This window comes from Triturus cristatus, chromosome 10, assembly GCF_964204655.1.
Source record: "Triturus cristatus chromosome 10, aTriCri1.1, whole genome shotgun sequence".
Taxonomy (NCBI): domain Eukaryota; kingdom Metazoa; phylum Chordata; class Amphibia; order Caudata; family Salamandridae; genus Triturus; species Triturus cristatus.
The window spans coordinates 1084551259-1084572006 of record NC_140593.1 but is presented as its reverse complement, the minus strand read 5'-3'; the positions used below and the strand labels follow the sequence as shown (position 1 = coordinate 1084572006).

Genomic DNA, 20748 nt, shown 5'->3' with positions numbered 1-20748 from the left:
GACAAATGTTGACTTTCCGCAAACTTTGCTGATATTTTCACAGACACAGGAGACACCTAGGCAGGCCCGGCTCCAGGAATTTTTATTTGGGTGGGCCACTGCGGGCCCAATTTGTCGCTTCTGGAGGTGGCCTACAAGCCCTAGATTACATCATACGTATTTGCATACAGGCACCATGATACAACAGCTAGCTGCTGTGTGTACACAGAGCATGTGGAGAGTTGTTTGAATGTAAGACCAATGTCTGGACCTAACTGTAAACCCTCGAATTCCAGCAGGACAGGCTTCAACACAAGTACTTGAATGCTAAGCATATTATAAAGCGTTCAAGATTAAGGAATGGCATGTATGACAACAAGATGAAGCTGATGATTATAACAGTGTATGTAAGGAATATATTTATCTAATCTTCTCTGTATAACAGCCTGAACACCCCCCACTGCATCCACTCATCACAGATGCTCCATCATAGCACTGACTTAAAATGTCTTCTGGCTTGAAATCACTGGCAACCAAGTGGCTTAAGATGCGATCTGCTATATATTCAGCATCTAATTGTTCCATCTGTAAAAGACCAATTAAATGCTCCTCAGGCTTGGCTTTGCTCACAAAACGCACCATGAGGGACAGATTTTCAATATTACATTTATCACGGGTGCAATCGCTTTTAATACAAAAACTTTTTGAATCACAACTTTTGTACTGCTTTTTGACTTGTGAGAGAACCATGCCAGTTAAGGTATCTATTACTTCGTTTTGGATACATTTAGATGTATATTTTGCATCCAGGGGAATAGAGTGTATAATTCCAGCTAGCTTTTTATCTTTCTTCAGAGTGTATTGGAAAAGCTTTAAAAATAAACCACTTGTTGAATCAAAAACATCTTCATTGTCGCCACGCAGGGGGAGTTCATTCACAACAAGAAATTGAATGACTTCTCCAAGGCTTTTTAAGTAATATCGATTATTTTCTATTACTTTCGTATCTAATAAAAAGGCAATTGTATCTCCTCTTCCCCCTCTCTTAGATGCCTCTGCTAGAGCTAGTACAGCATATGTGTGAGCAATGCCTCTAGACAGTGGCATCAAGACACCCCCTTCCATCCAACACTGCTTTCACAACTTAAGTAGGGGTGTTGTTGACACATCAAGTAGCATCCGGCCTGCACAAGGGCCACGATACACTGGCCACTGAAGGCTTGAGCCAGATGCCTAGTGCAGGCTCAAGGTACTCTTGGACCCTCGTGCCCCAAAACAAGCCTAGCTTTCATTTGGCTTCTGCCAGCTGCCCAGGCTGTAATGTCATATTTCCAGTATGAAAGATAAAGCATTAATCTGTAATGCAATACAGGAGAATGAGACACCCATCTATTGACTGAATTGCACAATGTGAAACTACAAAACCTGGGATCAAACCTGGCTTCCATGCTTGCAATTGTGTGATACTAGCCAAATCTTTATTTCCCTGAGCCTCCTTTATTCATCATCACATGAGAGGGAACCTTCAAATACATGTGTTCTAATTGTGCACCCTACAAAACACCTTTTCTGTTTGATTTAGTATACTATAATAGTGCTTCATCTGCACTAAGATTATAAACCACAAGTACGGAGCACATAACAGGCTTGCTGCTCAGACTCCCCCACTACCAGCCTCCACCAGTGCCCCTCATCTCTCCATAGCCCCTCCCCCATGAGGTCCCCCTCGGATTCCCTCATTGCCACCCTCCAACAGTGCCCACCATCTCTCCGTAGCCCCTCTCTCATATGAATTTTATTTGTTATATAGCGCTACTTAGGTGTCACAGTACTTTACCTCACGCACACATTATGCAGAGACAATGAATCATACATGTATGTAAATCAGCCTATAGGGAATGTCACATACGCTAATGAGGATTACCAGGTGTAGGAATCACATGTCATCCATACTGCTGGGCAATATGTTTTAAGAGGGTTTTGGCTGGAGAAGCACAAACACAGGATTTACAGCATATCTCAGTGGTTGGGGTGTTGGCTTTACTGATTAGAATGTATATCTGCCCAAACAAACTCTTTATTGCAACATTAGAATTATGAAAGACTGGGAAAATTCGAACTAACTAGCAATACAATAAAAAACCTAATTATACCATTCTGCTTTGTATGCAGGTCTTTGATGACAGTCCATAGGTCACTGCCCTATGTTAGGATTGTAACTTCTGAACTGCAAGTAATCAAAGGATCTCTGTGACAAAGGTAGTAACCCATTGAGCTATCCACGTTAACTACAGTTTATCTGCATTTAAAAAACTACAAACAGACAAAAGACTGCTCTCCAGCAGCATCATTAATCCCCAGAGTTATCTGGACATTTTAATAGTTGTTGTGCGTCCTTGGCCGAACCAGTCAATGTAATGATACAAACGATTTAAACATACCATTTAAAGGAAATATACACGGCACACAAAGTATGTGTCTTGCTCACAGATTTAAATAAAATGCAATAGCCACACATTCTCTTACCTGCCCTTACGAACTCTGTCACAGCCCGATCTGATTAGCAGCTTTAGGGGTCACGAAGGTCAGGAAAATGAATCAGCATAAACAAACTCCTCTTCACCAGCGCGCAGCAGGACGATACACAAATCCAGTGCCAACGAATGGATTTGGCCCCTTCCCCTATTGTACCTGCACGAGAGGGCGGGGACACAGCCCACCTTTCTAATAGGAGATGCATGATTGGGGGTGCGACTGCGAGCCCAGGCCCAATCAAGCAACTCCTAAAGAAAGAAGACAGATAACATTCAGAGAACGTCCTAATTGCAGAGGCCATTTTCTGTTGGCCTTGCTGATGTCACTGCCAGGGCCAAGGTTTATGATTGGGTGGGCCAGGCTCATGTTTGGGTGGGCCGGGCCCACCCGGCCCACCCTCTAGAACCGGGCCTGCACCTAGGCTCGGATTATGAGTTTGCTAATAAACCTGCAGCAATATTTCTCCACTTACAATAAAGTGTTGTGTGGTTTATTTATGTACTTATGTGTTTTGTGACAACTGTTGCCGATATTGGCACTATAGAACCGGGCCTGCACCTAGGCTCGGATTATGAGTTTGTCAAAATAGTAGGTGCTACTCATCAGACCGGCTAAAATCCGACTTCTAGGAGTTGGACATTTATCAAAGTGTGATAAAAAGCATCTATTTAAGTTTTTGGGTAATAACATGTGGAGTTTAGAACTTTACTGCACCAAAATATGCAAGTCTTTTTCCCTGTTAAACTGGTAGGTTTAACCTCGGAATTCCAACACAACCCTGAATCCCGGTCCCTGCGCAAACAGGGGTTCGCGCAGTGGTCGGGAAACATCAATTTGCACACCATCAGGGTCACAGAAGGGAAGCAGCGAGAGTTCCCAGAGCAATTTATGTGATGGTTGAAGAAAGTCAATGCAAGTGTAGGGGCTACTCACGGAGCCACAAATAAGGGTATATTCACACCCAATATCCTGGTGCGGAATTTTCATGGACCTTCCCATTCTTTCCGGGATTTTCACTGGGGCTGTGAACGGAGAGCTTAACTTGGGAAAATATTTTCAGTGTGAAGTAAAAATGTTTTAAGAACTTATAGGAATATGTTTTTGGTAAAACAGCACCCGTTTCATAAGCCCAAGCATGCATCAAATCTGGACATTTTATAAAACAAAGGTTTACACCAGAATGTATCTTAATAGCATTTACAGATGTAAGGCGGAGAGTCACAGGCATTAGCTGAGTACTTCTGGACATTGAAAGGGATTTATCAGGAAAAGTAAGGAGGCTTTTACACGCGGACATAAAAAATCTGATTTACTGTTGGTGCACTCGAATTAAACAGATTTAAACGTGTAACGTACAAAGCGCAGTTAATAGCAGAATACATCATTTTATCTAATCCACTCTGTCTGCATTCGATTAAGTAGCTCTTTGATGTCTTTGTCTGATATAAACCAACTTTACATGTCTCCAGCAAACTAACTCTTAAAGCAGATAACACAAAACCAACTCTTCGAAACAAAGAAGGTATTTTGAACATCACGGGACCCGTACATCGGTGATCCTTTCATCCTTCTGTTTTGAGTGGTTTTAAGAGTTCGATTTTGCTTTCCGAGTACAAACAACAGGAAATCGCCTGCCAATGTCGATTTCACCTTACATTGCCATAGCGGGGTTGTTTTAACCCGACCTTATCACTAGGAGCATGCCTCCCACGCGCACGCGCAGCGCGGCACCACAGAACGTCACTGGACGGCACGGCTCACTTACCAGGTGGTTGTTGTCGTAAACATTTTCTTTTCGGAGTGATTTGAAGTCTCTGAAAAACAGAAGAGCAACAGATTATTATCTGGTTATTTCTCCGCCTCTTTGATGTTCCTGTCATGTCCTGGCCTCCGCTCAGACCTCTACACATCCCTTCCAGCTTTTACACATATTTTCACCACATATAAAGCCAAATTCTTTGGCCTCCGTGACTGAGGTGCTGACTGGGTGAGTGTGTATGAGACTGAGGTCTGAGGAAGAGTTCAAGGGGAGGACAGACGGAGAGGGAGCGCGAGTCAGAATTAGGAGTATTAATCGGAGTGCGAGTGTGACATGGTGTGTGAATCTGCGAGAGTGAGTGTAATAAGTGAGCGAGAGTGAGTGTAGTAAATTAGAAAGAGTGCGTGTGTGAGTGAACATGAGTAAAAACATGCAAAATTGTACTCAGGCCGGCAGAAAACGACCCACATGTAGAGTAAAAAACATCATCACGGGGACGAGAACAAACGAAACAATTAAGTATAAAATTAGTAAATCTACACAAACAGGCCAAACAGTAACTTCTCCGAAACCAAATGTCTGGAATGTAATAAAAGGGCCAATAGTTCAAGCGGGGTCAATTTTTGTTCTGCAGTAATCGAGGGCTGCGCAGGAGATGTGGATTATTCACAATTAAATGAATAATAATGAAAAAAAACAAAGAGAGTAAAAAAACAAGTGATTCTACAGCTTGACCTTTCATGTCCCCAGGAGCCCCAAGGCACTCCTCAACACCCCAAAGCACCCCTTCACGCCCGAGGCACCCCTTCCACATCCCGAGGCAACCCCCATCCACTCCCCAAGGCACCACCCCTCAGCTCACCAAGGCCCCCCCCCCTCCGCAAGGCACCTCCCTCCACCCCGCAAGGCACCCCCCAAGGCACCTCCCCCCACGCCCCAAAGCACCCTTCCACACCCCAAGGCACCCCCCAAGGCACCTCCGTTCACGCCCCAAGGCACCCCCCTCCACTCAGCAAGGCATCCCCCCCACATTCCGCAAGGCAACCCCCTCCTCGACCCAAGGCGCCCCCTCCACGCCCCATGGCACCCCTCCACTCCACAAGGCATCCCCCTCCACTCCCCAAGGCATCCCCCCCCCACTCCCCAAGGCATCCCCCCCCCACTCCCCAAGGCAGGCCTCCACTCTACAAGCCACACCTACAGGCCCTAAGGCAACCCCCTCCACTCCGCAAGGCAACCCCCTCCTCTCCCCAAGACACCCCTCCACTCCCCAAGGCATCCCCCTCCACTCCCCAAGGCATTCCCCTCCACTCCCCAAGGCATCCCCCTCCACTCCCCAAGGCATCCCCCTCTACGCCCCAAGGCATCCCCCTCTACGCCCCAAGGCAGGCCTCCACTCGACAAGCCACACCTCCAGGCCGCAAGGCACCCCCTCTACTCGGTAAGACAACTCCTCCACTTCGCAAGGCACCCCCTTCCACTCCCCAAGGCACCCCTCTCCACTCCCCCAAGGCACACCCTCCAAGGCACCCCTCCATGCCCCAAGGCACCCCTCTACGCCCAATGCCCCCCTCCACACCCCAAGGCACCCCCTCCAAGGCACCCCCTCCATGCCCCAAGGCACCCCTCTATTCCACAAAGCACCCCTCCACGCCCCAAGGCACCCCTCTAATCCCCAAAGCACCCCTTCACGCCCCAAGGCACCCCTCCACGCCCCAAGGCACCCCTCCACGCCCCAAGGCACCCCTTCACACATTCCCAGGCACCCCTTCACGCCACAAGGAACCCCTCCACTCCCCAAGGCACCCCTTCACACTCCAAGGCACCCCTTCACACTCCCAGGCACCCCTTCACACTCCCAGGCACCCCTTCACACTCCCAGGCACCCCTTCACGCCCCAAGGCATCCCCTCACTCCACAACAGCGTATCCAAGAGAATTAAAGGACCTGCAATAACCAACTCATGAAAGCAACACAAAAAACTAAACATATTTCCTAAATGTATTCCTTTCAATCCGTCTTAATCTGGGACGATTTTTCTTTTTTGGCCGGTCCCAGAGTGTTTTGTGAAATTCCTTTCGGGGAGGTGGGGGAGGGAGGTAGGGGGGGGGGCGGGTAGAGGAAGTTACAAAACTATAATCTTTCCCACGAGCACGTCTAGTTCCGAGAAATGAACAAGTTATTTAAAATTTGTTTTTCCCCACAAGTCAAAATTCACAATGTAAGTCATACAACCTGGCAGTCAATAAAACAAGCGTGGAACTGCATTACAAAAGCGACCAAGCATTGGCTTTGCCAGTAGGTTCCACTTATGCAAGAGCTAATTATTGGCTTTGCCAAAATATTCAAGCAATGTGTAGATCAGAGTGGCTAAAGGTAGGGTAAAGGGCAGTGGCGTGGAGTGTCATAAAGTGGGGTGGAGTGGATTGTTATGGAGTGGCATAGAGTGGTGTGGAGTACGTACAGTAGAGTTGAGTGGCGTGGAGAGGAGTGACGTGTCAAGGAGTAGTGTGCAGTGTTGTGGAGTGTTGTAGAGGAAGTAGAGTGTCGGAGCGGATGGCCGTAGAGATGAATGGCCTAGAGTGGAGCATAGTGTTAGAGTTTAATAGCGTGTCATAGAGTTGAGTGCAGTGGCCGATTGGTGTCGCATAGTGTTGTAGAGTAGAGTGGTGTACAGCAGATAACAGTGACAAAGAGTGGAATGGAGTAGTGCGTCATAGAAAAGAGTGGAATAAAGTGGCATGGAGTGGCATAGAGGGAGTTGTGTAGAGCATCTTAGAGTGGAGTAGTGTTGCAGAATGGCAAAGAGCAGAGTGGAGTGGAGTGTCGTGGAGTGGAGTGAAGCAGAGTGGCTTGGAGTGAAGTTGCATAAAGTACAGTGGTGCAGAGTAGATTGGCAGAGTGCAGCGGCCTAGAGTGCGATGGTTTTGGGTAAAGTGGTGCAAAGCACATAGGCGGTGCAGAGTAGATTGCAGTGGCGTAGAGTGCAATAATGTAGAGTGGAATGCCGGAGTATAGTGGCATGTCATAGAGTGCAGAGATATAAAATTGAGTGGCATAGTGTGGAGTGGCATAGAGAGGTTTGGTATAGTGTGGAGTGGCATAGAGAGGGTTGGCATGGAGTGGAATACAGAGGCGTAGACTGCAGTGGCATAGAGTGGATTGTTTTAGAGTGGAGTGAAGTGGCATAGATTCCAATGGCATAGAGTGCAATCGCACAGAGTACAGTAGAGTGGCATTGAATGCAGTCATGCAGAGTAGAGTGCCAGAGTGCAGTGGCGCAGAGTGCAGTGGCGCAGAGTAGAGTGGCGCAGAGTAGAGTGGCGCAGAGTAGAGTGGCGCAGAGTAGAGTGGCGCAGAGTAGAGTGGCGCAGAGAGCAGTCGTGCAGCGTAGAATAAGGCGGCGTAGAGTGCAGTGATGTAGAGTGCAATGGTGTACAGTTATGTAGCATGCAGTGGCGTAGAGTGCTGTGGTATACAGTAGAATGTTCTAGAGTATAGTGGGTAAAGGGAAGTGGTGCAAGTAGATGGCATAGGTACAGTGGTGTAAGGTGCATGGGTTTTGAGTAAAGTAGTGTAGAGAGAATTGGCACAGAGTGCAGTGGTGTTTAGAGTGGAGTGGAGTGACGCTGAGTGAAGTGGCGTATAGTGGAGTGCCTCATTGTGGCGTAGAGTGCAGTGGCATATAGTGCAGTGGCGTAGAGTAGACTGTTTCAGAGTAGAGTGAAGTGGAGTGATGCAGGTTAGACTATAGTGGTACAGGGTAGAGTGCAGTGGCATAGAATAATGGCATAGAGCGTAGTGGTGTAAAGTAGAGTAGGGTTGAGTAGAATGGCGTTGAGTAAAGTGGCACAGCATTGACTGCAGTAGCGTAGAGTGGAGTGGTGCAGAGAGGAGTACAGTGGCGTAAAGTGCAGTGGCATAGAGTATATTGTTTCAGAGTATAGTGCAGTGGTGCCGGGAAGAGTGGAAGGGTATAGAGTAGTGGCGTATAGAGTAGTGGCGTAGAGTGCACTGGCGTAGAGTGCAGTGTTGCAGAGTGGAGTGGCATGGAGTGGTGTAGAGTGCAGCGGCGAAGAGTGCAGTGCTGCCTAGTAAAGTGGGGTACAGTGCACTGGCATCCAGTAGAGTGATGCAGAGTGTAAACGAGTGGCGTAGAGTGGTGCAGAGTAAGGTGCAGTGGCATAGAGTAAAGTGGCAGAGAGTGCAGTGGCAGAGAGTGCAGTGGCAGAGAGTGCAGTGGCAGAGAGTGCAGTGGCAGAGAGTGCAGTGGCAGAGAGTGTAAGGGTGTAGAGTAGAGTGGCGTAGAGTACAGTGGTGTAGAGAATGGTGGCATACAGTGCAGTGGTGGAGTGTAGATTGCATAGAGTGCAGTGGAGTAGAGTGTATTGGTTTTGAATAAAGAGCCGTAGAGTGCAGGGGCGTGGTGTCGAGTGTCGCAGAGTGCAGTAGAGTGGAGCAGACCGCAGGGGCAGAGTAGACGGTTTCAGAGTACAGTGAAGTGGCGTAGAATGCGGTGGTGCTGAGAAAATTAGAGTCGCTTTGAGTGGATTGGTGTAGAGTTCAGTGGCTTAGAGTGGCATAAAGTAGAGGGACAGAGTGCAGTGTTGCAGAGTATATTGTCGTAGAGTGCAGAGGTGTATACTAGTGTGGCATGGAGTGCACTTGCATTGAGTGCAGTAGGCAGAGTAGAGTGGCTTAGAGTATATTGATGCAGAGTATAGTGGCATAAACGGCAGTGGCTCAGAGTACAGTGGTGCAGAGTAGAATAGAGAGCCACAAAGTGAAGTGACAAAAGTAGAATAGAGTGGTGTAGAGTGCAGTGACATAGACATGGAGTAGAGTGATTTGGTGCAAAGTATATTGGTGTAGTGTGCATTGGTTTGGAGTAAAAGTGGTGGAAAGTGCAGTGGCATAGAGCGGAGTGTTGCAGAGTAGGGTGGCATAGAGTGGAGTGGCACGCAGTGGTGAAGAGTGCAGTGGTACATAGTAGAATAGTGCAGGATAGAGTGCACTGGCATAGAGAAGAGTGGAGTGGTGTAGAGTAAAGAGGCATAGAGTGGAGTGGTGCAGAGAAGAGTGCAGTGACGCAGTGTGGAATGGAGTAGTGTGGAGTGGTGCAGAGTAGAGTGGAGCGTGGTAACGTGGAGTATGTATAGCAGGGTAGCGTACTGTCATTACAGACAACACATCTTCAATTGAAATGACCATTACATTTGCACTCACATACAGATTTACTGATAAAAGTATACAGCGCACAAACGATAACGTAAGGAAATGTCATCACCCAACATATTGATTGGATCATCAGCACAGTTAATTTACAGACATTTACATTTTGTGTGCTAGAAACAAAAAGAACATCTGGACAGCAGTCCTCAAGCAGATCCCCAGTAGCTAGCATAATTGTCACATAAATCCTCTCATTTTGAAGACATAGAAAGAAAAGTAAACATCAAGCTCCGTGGAAGACACAACCTGACATCTAACATCTCTCTTAAAATACACAGCAAATGTGACAAGATAAGAACAAGATTTAAAGTCCTGTTTACAGAAAGTGAGTTTGTGGAAGAATACAGTAAACAAGAATGGGGCAACAGGAGGGAAGAACTCAAGCTGGACAGCCTAAAGCAAATGCAGCCAGCAAATAGAAAGCCAAAACATGTGAGTTACAATCCACAAAGCCAATGGTAAGCAACAGGCGGAATGAATTTGTAGGTCAACTTTCTGAATGTCACCAAGATGTCTTTAGCAAACCAGACAGCTGCGCTGTCTGGTAGACTGCGACCTAAAAAGAAAAAAACCCTACATTGCAGGTAGTTGAGGCTATGGCACAGATTACCTGTTACAACCTAGCCAAAACTCTACAGTGCCTTGACCCTGAAATGCAAAATGTGTTAGTACACATCTGTATGGCTATCATTGACACAGAAAACGTTTATTTGGTTAAAAACCAATGTAAAGAAGTACTGGTAAATCCAATCAACCTTGATTTGCCAATGCTTGTAGAAATGCGCTGCAAGCGTTGGCATAGCAGAAAGGGGACGGCAAGCCCATTGGATTATCTTCTATACATCCAAGATGGCTGCCAAATTTCACCTGGAAAGTATCTGTCTAGGCTTGCAGGTAGTTGGAGCATCCGTGGTTAGCAACATCCAGTGGCTCCGCTTGAGTGCAGAACTTCCTTCCCCATCTCCTCTATGCCCCTGGGGCTCCTGTTGGCAAGGGCAGTGGGGGAGAAACAATGAGATTTAACCCTAGAGCTGAGTTGTGAAGAATGCCCTACAGCGCCAGGACACCTCTGGGTAACAGTGCGCTTTACAAATGTGAAAAAATAAATAAATCCCGAATGACAAATAAACACTGTTCCAGTGACAGAACTCAGGTTTACTGTGTTCAGAGTTATTGCATGGAGACAGAACTTAGAAAGAGAATGCAGTGAAGCAGATTACTGACAGCGACACCAAAGTATAAGGAACTAGGGGAGGCACAATCAAGTCTAGAACCAGAACCAGAACCAGAACCACAACACCATAAGGGTATAATTTCAAACCAGGACCCAGGGTAAAATGGAAAGAGAATAAAGATAGGTTTGGTCTGGTTTCTTTCAGTGGAACACAGGAGTTAACCAAAAGAGAGAAATGCACTTATTAATGAGGTCTGTAATCCAGGAACAGACAGCAACAACTGGGCATTCTAATGGCAGCAATGCTGATGGCAAGTCCTGGATAAGAGCCTAGGAAGCTGGGAAACCTTTAACTGAAGGATGGCAAAACAAAAAACACAAAAGTGCTAACTAATACTCAACATGGCACCCCTTCACCACGCACATATGTCCACAAAATGGACTAGGGGGGCATACACCTTACCATGTCTAAAACACTGAGGGCCGCAGACATAGGGTACTGTCCCCCTCAGAATCAGAGAGTGACCCACCATGACCTAAATTCCTCTCTGGACTATCATCCTTACGAAGCGACATTCCTCTATTGTAGAATATTTTTCACTAGTACTGCTGAATGAAATGCGTTCTTCTTTATTTAACATTTGAGCTACTTGTGCGTGCATAGGATCTGTTGTATCCCTTTGCATTATTATGGGAAGTGGTGTGTGCCAAATCCTCCTATTCTTTTGTCTTCTCTGATACTTCTAATGATACTGAAATGTGTGTCCTGCTTCTCTCTACCAAAATGCTTAATAAAGTTGGTAAAAAAAGGGTTAACTAATTGAAGACAACTCTCAGACACATAGTCACAGATCCCTAAACCTATAACCACATCCAAAACAGTCTTGAAATCCTTCCAGAAAACAAAATCTCATACTCCAACACTCTGAAGTCTTGAACTCTGCTCCTGGGACCTAAACTCTTACTGCAGAGTCACAACCTTCAAGGTTCCGGTTTCACTCCATCCCTACCTCAAGCCAAACCCCAAAACAAAACAGGATAAACTCAAACCACTAGGGATTCCAGGTGAACAACAAGAACCTCCAGTTACACTAAACCACCCCAAGGAATGGACCGTGTGCGCAGTATGTGGAGCGCTGGGCTGCCTGTGCCGACACTGCAGCCAGATATGACCTACACGTGCAACTCTTCTAGCAGATGGTTCTGTTGCCCAACATAGGACGTCAACTGCTGCTGCCTACATCGGCTATGTGTTAACGCTTCTACCCTGACTAGCAGGGCATTCACCCAACGGTGTCGGGCAGCATCCTGCCCAGTTTGCTTTGCATCACTTTTGAAGACTAGTGCCTAGCACCCATGGGTGAGCAGGAGAAATTACGTTTTTGTGAGGGTCACAGCACATGGCCTGACACACACGGAGGCAAAAGCATCCTTAAAACACTCATCGCTTGACAATCGCCAACCAGAGAGCACTCACTAGTAGACATAGATAAATCAGCTTTAGTTCAGGACCAGAAAACCTAGTGGTCTACCACTAAAACAAACAATGCACCGAAACAGCTTTCAAAAACAATCACTTCTGTGAGGAAAAGGGAGGAAAACAACTTTATTCAATACTAAATCAGTTCAGACGGGTAGATCTTCTGGCAAAGTTCTACCCTCGCTTTAGTAATTGTCTTTGTGATCTATGTGGGGCACCTCCTTCCAGTTCCATCTGATTAGGGATCAGTGTCCAAGCGTTACATGTACTCCTAGTGAACTCTCAGTTCTGCCTTCCAGCCTTCAGTCTCTTCTCTGAACCTAAGGATGACCCAATGCTACAGAGAACTATAATGCAAGGTCGTGTGCCACCTTGACTCGACCAAACACGCAAGATGGAGTAGCAAACATTATCCCTTTTCCATAAAAATTCTTCACGCGTACACTAGGTGAAACTGAAATACTTGAACAGTCTTACCGTCACTGATGGAGGGGATTAGTATTGTAGAGAACCTCTCAATAGAGTTGGTGTTGTTAATTCCAATCATATTCAGAAATACACACAGCAGACACAAGAGCCTGGAACTTTGGACATTCATAAGTTATTGCTACAGATTGGGTATACTTCTGGCTTAAGAGGAGGTAGTGTAATGAGAAGACTAAGTAACCAAATACAGATAACCGCATATCCGCCCTTCGGTTTCTAGATGTCTTAGGTCAATAAAATATTGCTGTTCTGTTTAGTACGACACAGGCACTGCACTTCACCTGGGTTTGTAATAAGAAGCAGGGACTGTGTAATGAATTGACACCAATTGGCTGATTAAGAGGAGGGCTGTGCAATGTTTGCCCCCTTAACTCTTGGTCTCCACCTTTAAATGAATTGTAAGGCGATTCTGGAATCATCGTGTCATGGTTTGGACGAATGTGATTGTTTGTAATCTCTGCAGGCGGAGCTAGGCCAAGGAGCTGGAGGGAAGTCATGTGCTTGGGTTACCCAAAAACCGAGTTGTGGACTCTTGCAAGTATGGTGCGGTGACTACATTAGTTTGGCGACGAGGATGCAATAAAATGGATGGGAGCCACCTTTTGTCATATAGCATGTAGGTTTTGAAGAATGTTAAATTTAGAAGAAGGCAGTGAGATTAAGTGATGGGGTCGTTTTGCACAGTAGGAGAGAAGCGCTGCAACTCACCAGCCAAGAATTACCAATACTCCACTTCAATTAAGGAGCAAAACTGACCTAATCTCCATTTACAGCCTTAGTCAACTACCACAGATATCTACATCCAGCACTCCGTAGAGGACATATAAATGAAGTGGAACAGGCACAATAGCAAGCCATAGGAATGGCACCAAAACAAACAGGATTACACAACGCAACCCTGTAATCACCCCATTGGCTTCCTGTGAAACACTGGGTTCCATTTTAAACCCTCTGGGGCACTCAAAAGACGTACTTTGGAACAGGGCCTAAACTATCTAAACACAGACTGCAGTTGATAAACTTTAGTTCAGAAGCCTCAATTCAGGTCATCCTGTAGCAAATAAACAGAACCAAACATTGTGAAATTGGTCTTAACTGCTGGAACGCCACAGTTTAATAAACAGGACCACCAACGATTGTACATGTTTATGGAAGCATCTAAAAACAGCACTTGGAATGACTGACTTATTCCAGACGAGGCTACTTGAGAAGGGGTCCAATGATAATTTGCTGATTCAAAAACTGATTAACAGAGGACCACTGTAGAAGGCCGATCGCTCTTGCCCGATCCAAGGTTAGGCAATGTTCATATGTGCAATAGGAGACTGGTCGGTAAAATGTGCAGTTGCTTCAAAGGACTCCCTTCTAGAAGATGTATTAGTAGACAGAGATTTACATTTACGTATCGCTTCTTTGTGTGAATACAAATCCAAATAAAGAGTTGCTAGAATAAAGGAATGTGTCAGTCTAGGGTGAGTAAGTACTCGTTTTGTAGTCCTCATGGGCGCTCCATAAGCTCTTGGGGTTGGCCAGGGCGATATGTAAATGCTACATAAACAAGCAAATCCATAAGTCAATAAAGGAAGAGAGAGAAGAGGTTTCCTTCCTTAGGAGAGTGTAAGACCAGTCAACGACCGAAGACTATTCTTCCCATAAACAAGCATGATGATGTTTTAAGGTAATCTTCACGTCACCCGATGGGTGAACCTATGGCTGATGGGAAAGAAGAGCATGCAGAAGCCTTCCCACCCAATCCAGACAAAAGGTGCCCTCTAGGTAGTACTGACCTCTGTATAATCAAGATACAATACTGGAACTTAGGAACTGCAACTAAAAGTATGCACCGCTTTCGGGACTGAATGTGAAGCGTACATTCCATTGCCTATTGGTGAGTGCTTGCTCAGGTAGAAGAAGCCTTAGCAGGCAGCATCTCGAGGGAGGGGGGATGGATGCTGGACCAGGAAGAGTCCATCCCACTCTAAGAAGCTGAAGTGGAGCACCCCTCTCTGCCTGACCAAAAGGTATTGACTTTCAGTCACAATTGATGAATCAATGGTGAATGACGCATGAGGTTGTGAGAATCGAGGAGGATAACCTCACTGGTTTTCACTTGTCCATACTCCCCGCATCTATTGAAGCAGAAGTGGAGGACGCCTGGAACAGCCTCCCCACACAATTCTGGACCATTACCTCACTTCCGGAATTCCGAATGCCCTCAAGACCTGGCTGTTCAAATAAGCCTCCGGGGCCTGCTAGCGCTTGGATACCCTATCAGGTGATTTGCCGCGCTTTATAAATCCTGATAGATTCATTGATAAGATATCATCTAAAAGGCCCATGGGGCCAAGAGCAGCCTCCTGAGGTACTGAAGTTCTGTGACAGAAGTAGCATCACACCGGAGCATTGACTGAGCTTCATGACTCCCACTTCGAGACTTGCTCACAGAACCAGCCAATGGAGGTGCCAGTGGCCAGACAATATCAAATTTAGAATACTATCCTGCAAATTCCATAATCTTTCTAGGAGAATGGCCGCTTTAGGCATTCTGCTGCTCCCAATGGCCCAGATGAAGTAAAGCTAATGGATTACCTGAAATGAGAGCTTTGTAGCATAAAGAAGGTGCAAGCTCTATATGGTTTGGGGGTAAAAACTATTTCAGCATCAATGCTGAGCTACTTAGTTTACCCTAACAGATGCTGTGGAGCTGCTTCTGAGATCTTGGTCAAAATACAAGATGGCCATTTAGGACCAAGGTGAGGTTCTCCAACTTTGGAAAAAAATGAACTTACGCTGATCCTTCCGTATTGAGATTTTTCAGACCATATAATAAAGGACTAGAGCACACAAAATGCCTCATTCTTGGGTGGAGCATAGGATCGCAATCTGGATAAATATCTTTCATTTGTAAAAAACAAAATATATATATTGGGTTAACATTTAACAGTGTAGACTAGTGCATATTGTCTTTTTAGCCATGGCTTTCATTTTCTATGCCGAAAGAGGAGTTTCACGCCTCCAATATGAGGAGTTCTGAAGCCTCAGAAGGACTCACAATGTGGCCAAACTGGACTTTAATGGGCCACTCACTGAATGAAATACCAAAACGAACTGATTTTTTTCCTCTACACTGAATAGCACCTCAAAACCGCTGGTCACTTCCACCTAATGTAGATGGGAGTGACAGTCTCTCTATTGCAGCCGCATGATCCAATGAGAATGAGGATATATTGCAGTGACACAGAGTTGGCTTGCAAGTAAGCCAGGCTTTTGAAACTATTGGCTAGAGTTGGTCAAAAGTTGCTGAAGGAACCACTAGGACTTCCTCTTGCACCATTTCTGGCTCCATCACTCCCAATATAATAATGCTGTGTAGGTGGTGGTCCTGTAAACCTTTGGAAGAATGTGATGGCCCTGCTTTTGCTAAGCAGCCATATCTATAGCAAGCAGCACTGTTGAAGCTTGTCGTCGGAGTCAAGTGTCCCGCCTTGCGGAGTGAGGCCTTTGCTCATTGATTTTTCCCCATCATGGACGTGCTGCTATGTCATCCTTTGCGGAGGAGGCATTAGGTGAGTACAACTGGTGACCTGGCATTGGTGCAGACAGACAGGGTGTTGTGACAATGTGGTCTCTTGTTAGAAGTAATATGGTCTTGGGCATAACAACTGCTCCAACATGGACTGCCCGGTGACCTAAGCGTGGCTGAGAAATGGTGAATTGTGCTACAGTGTAGGTCTGGGCTCTTTTACATCTGTGTATTCTATGATGACGTCTTTTGACCCTCATTTTCTTTGGGAGTTTTGTTCCAATGCTTACATGTATTGCACATAAACAACTCCTTTTAATGGAGTGCTGGAACTGTGGCACTATGATTGGCACTACCAATCTGCATCATTTAAAATGTGCCTGTAACTGACATATGAAGGTGGCCTGCAAGTTACATGTCCGAACTCCCAAGCAAGGCTCACGGAGCCTTTCATCCTTCCACGGCCAATAAAATGAATACCACATTTTTTAGGTAGGCAGCACACTTACAATTTACACGGCAATGTAATGGCGAATCAGAGGAATTAGGTAGCACACAAAAAACAAATTACTTCTGTTATTAAGAAACAAGTAAGATACACCAGGGGGAAACCTTGCCCGCAAGAATATGTGGCCTATAAATGTAAATGTATATGTTTTTGTAAAGCGCACTGCTGCCGAGGCGTCGTGGCGCTGTAGACCGCTGGGGAACCCGTCCTGGCTATCCCTGTGAGATGGTCCCTCATGGGTATCTCCAAGGTGAAACCAGGCATCCCTGGCGAATGTGGGGGGCCGTTGTGGAGATGAGGCAAGCTAATGCCCAGAGTTGCCGAGTGTGATCCCTGGTTAGAGTAGTCACCGAGGCGAGAATTATCGAGTCCGCTGGCCCTGGTCCAAGACCCTGCCGCGTCGGGAATTGAACCCTGGTCCCGGGCCGTCCTCTGCTTCCGGGTCTGCTGCCTCTAACCAGTGAGCCACACTACTCCGCCTGCAAGTCACACTGTACTCCTAAGCAGAAGATGAAACATATTATTAATTTTTTTTTTTTTTTGTAGTAGTAGTAGTAGTAGTAGTAGTAGTAGTAGTAGTAGTGGGTCCCAATGTTTTTCTTAGGAACGTGCCACTGGCACTGCCAAATGAGAGTTGTGCCTGGAGTATCAAGGCTGTCTGTTCTTGATTCCATCTCAAGCCTCTTTCGCCCACCACCCTACACACCATGTCTCCTTATCTCAACCTTGCAGGTTATTTTTCATACCTGCTTTCAACTTTTATCGCCGTTTTTAGATCTTTCTGTTCCTCTTCCTTTCTTTGTTTGTTGGTTTTGTGCCTTTCTCTTTTTAGGTCTCGCCTGACCCAGCGCATGCGCTGGTCTGGCGAGACTTATTGAGAGGGCTCCAAAAAGTGCTACCAGGCCAGCCTAGAGCTACAGTGCATATGCGCGGGCGCGCGCGCCACGCTTGACCACGATTGCTTTCACTTTCGCGGCCGCACGGTCGCTTTGATGTTTACCGCGATTACTTTCGATGTTTAATCGCAATCACTTTAGCGGCTGCTTGTTTTTAATATGATTCGTCATTCGGATTATATTTACTGAGGCCCGTTTTGTGCCTCTTTAAAACTGGTTCTTTTTTTATGCATCTCAATTATAATACATTTGTAAAAATTAAATAAAAACAAGTCTTGTTTTATTTGTGGCCGGCGGGGGGTGGGGGTTGTTGGAGGGTCAGCTGCGGTTAATCTGTGGATATTATCTATTTACGGCTGAATATTTTTCTCTAGAATATTTTCTTAAGAGTACTTGGAAAGCTAGTGAAAAAGTTTTTCTTAATTTGACAGCTCATGCCTCTTGAGCGCCTGCCTGTATTTCCATCAAGTCAAGTGAGTCATGGCGACAACCGTTCTTAAGCTATTTACCTGCGCGTTGTAAGCATACCTTAGATAGCAGCCGGTTGAACAGAAAAGGCGATGTCAGCATTTCCTCTGTCGGAATGCACATCGACTCTGCGGTGGCAGTCAACTGGCTTTTCTGTAGGTAAAAACCGTGCTATCCCCTAAATCACTTCCATGAACGCTCACGGAGTACCACTTTTTGCCATATTCAAAATATCAAACTGATGCTGTGTAAGTGTTTTTTACCCGTGTTTCATATAGCGCGAACTAGACCCAACACATTATCAGAGCGCTTTACATGAGCACCAGCTTTGGTACAAATAGACACTTTTTTGTGAGGCACGGGGAGATTAGGTGGTCTGACTAAAATCACAAGATGTTGAGCGTCGTTGCAGAGACTCGAACCCGGTTCCCCAGCTTCGAGGTCGACCACTCTAGCCGTAATGCTACATCCTCTTCCTGTTATTTCCAGTAACTCAAGGCCGTTCAAATGCCCCGAGATTTCAGGCCTTTTCTTTTATATTGTACAGTTCTTTGGATAATACTGGTAATTACAGTTCAAGTGGGGGAGCCACCACATTAACAGGGAGAGCAGAGCCAAGCCAAGGGACTGGCTTGGCTTACAGACTGTGGAAGAGCTGAACAGTGCAAATATTTGGTATGTAAATCGTGGAAACAAGCATGTACAAATAAGATTGTCTCCTCAATTATTTTTTTTAACATTTTTATTTATTTAATTTATACTCTAGGCATTCTATACACAAGCATTGGCATAGCCCATAGGTCTCACCGTTGGGGCCTTATAAGTGTTTAACCATGCAACAGTTAATTTTGTTGCACCAAGGATATTGTGCTGCATAACTAAATACTTATAAGGTCCCAAAAGCGAGACCAATTGGCTATGCCAATGCTTGTTTTGCTTTGGGTCAAAGTCTGATGACGAAAATCAGTCCTGATCTCCAAACACGAGTGCCAGAGCCCACCACCTGTACTCAACAATACAAACTGAGCATAGGAGAAAGGGCTAAATCCAACATGCAGCAAACACCTAATGAAGACTTAAAACAAATATAACCACCCCTTCCATGTTAATCTCCCTTTTTTCTTCAAGTGTGAATGTTAAAACGTCATCTACAAAATGTAAAATATAATGTGCTAAGTGTAGAGCTGACACACAGACCTTAAATAGGCCTGGCCAGGGCCTGTAGTTGCTAACCTGTGGTCTCAGTGGCCACAGGAACACAAAGTAAACAGGGTTTTAAGAAATCTGCTTACTTTCTGTTTTCTCTCCTTGCCCCTCCCTCTTCCAGCTCCTCAGATGGACACTGGAGGGTGCTGAAAGGCTAAAAGTGGGGAAAAGAGTCAACCCTCTAATGTATTAGAGGGTAAATATTGCTAAGAGGTTTGCCCGATTGGAAAGATGGAACCTAGATGTGAGTGCGGCACGTTGTCATGGCAAGTGCATGGGTTGTGGGCAGCTCACCTCCGAGGTACCTTTAGAGAACACAGAGACAGTGTAAGAGTCAGGCTCACCACAGATCCAAAGCAGACAGAGCAGCGTCAGACACCAAGCAGCACTGCAATGACAGAAGTAAGTAAGTTAGTGGACAAAAAAGAGATGTTAAGGGGGTAAACCAAGCAGGGTACAGTACAAACTACCGGATAAACCAGGCTGTGCCACAGAAGAATAGGGATGCTCATGCAGGAGGCACTGGAGTATTTCATGGTTTAGTGAAGTAACAAAAGAAGCCATGGCAAAGCCAATAGGTGTAGGATTATAGTGGTGATGCGTAAAGCATCATGGTCAAGACTGATTTGCATATAGCTCGGTCAAAACAGGTGGCATGGTGTGCAAAATAACGATGGATTGGGATGCGGCCCGAGTGATCACCAGTGACTAACATTAACTCAAGCATTCCACCCATCACTGTTTTGTATGCTTATTGTAAAGCATTATCAAAACAGAGTAAATCACATGGAAACTAGCAGGGGCAGAGAGCACTATTGCTGGAAAGCAGTCCCTCAAGCAGTTCAATGCACGCACTTATGAGGAGGTGGAAGGATACACTAAAACAGCTGATAGCATTAGCTGGGAGATGAATACTCCGCTGGATACATAAAGTCTAAATCCAGAGGGTGAAAGAGAGTGGCTGAAGAAAGACAATGGTTGACAGGGTCAGACCCTAAGCCCCCCATACTATGTATATTACAAACAATAGGTTTGTTTCATATCTGTGCTATCAAACCCCAGACCTAAAAAGAGGTGGCTAGTTAGGGTCATCACCTTCCAAATAGGACTAGAAAGAGTAGACGGTGCTGGGGGACCTAAGAAGGTTGTGATATCACCAATCAGTCAAAACATGAAGGATGAAGGGTCACAGTGAAGGGAGACGAGTTTTTGAGGACTAATCGTAGGACCAAGAAATACAGATTTGTTGGACCCGGACAATTCAGAGCTTCAGAAACTTAAACAAGGTAAAGTCGGACAGCAAAATATTTGGTGGATAGCCAAGATTGTCAAAAACAAAGTGTCTGTGGTTCTAACAGCTTGGTTAGAAAGGGCTTGACTTTCAGTCTCACTGGGCCAAGTGAAGTGAACAGGAAGAGAAGGAGCTGCACCAGTTTAAGAGGAAATGCTGTACGCCAGGAGTTAGGATCTGTAGAAACGGTGGACGGCATCAGTGATGGGAA

General features: G+C 45.8%; 1 protein-coding gene across 2 annotated transcripts in view; it reads right to left on the bottom strand.

The window, feature by feature from the left end:
• The window catches only part of MICALL2 (MICAL like 2), a 167911-nt gene that overhangs the window by 106422 nt on the left and 40741 nt on the right, over window positions 1-20748 (bottom strand). For both annotated transcript variants that reach the window (XM_085629259.1, XM_085629260.1), the window contains exon 2: window positions 4280-4328. In XM_085629259.1, the coding sequence (XP_085485385.1) occupies window positions 4280-4328 (49 nt within the window). The remainder of the gene's footprint in view (window positions 1-4279; window positions 4329-20748) is intronic.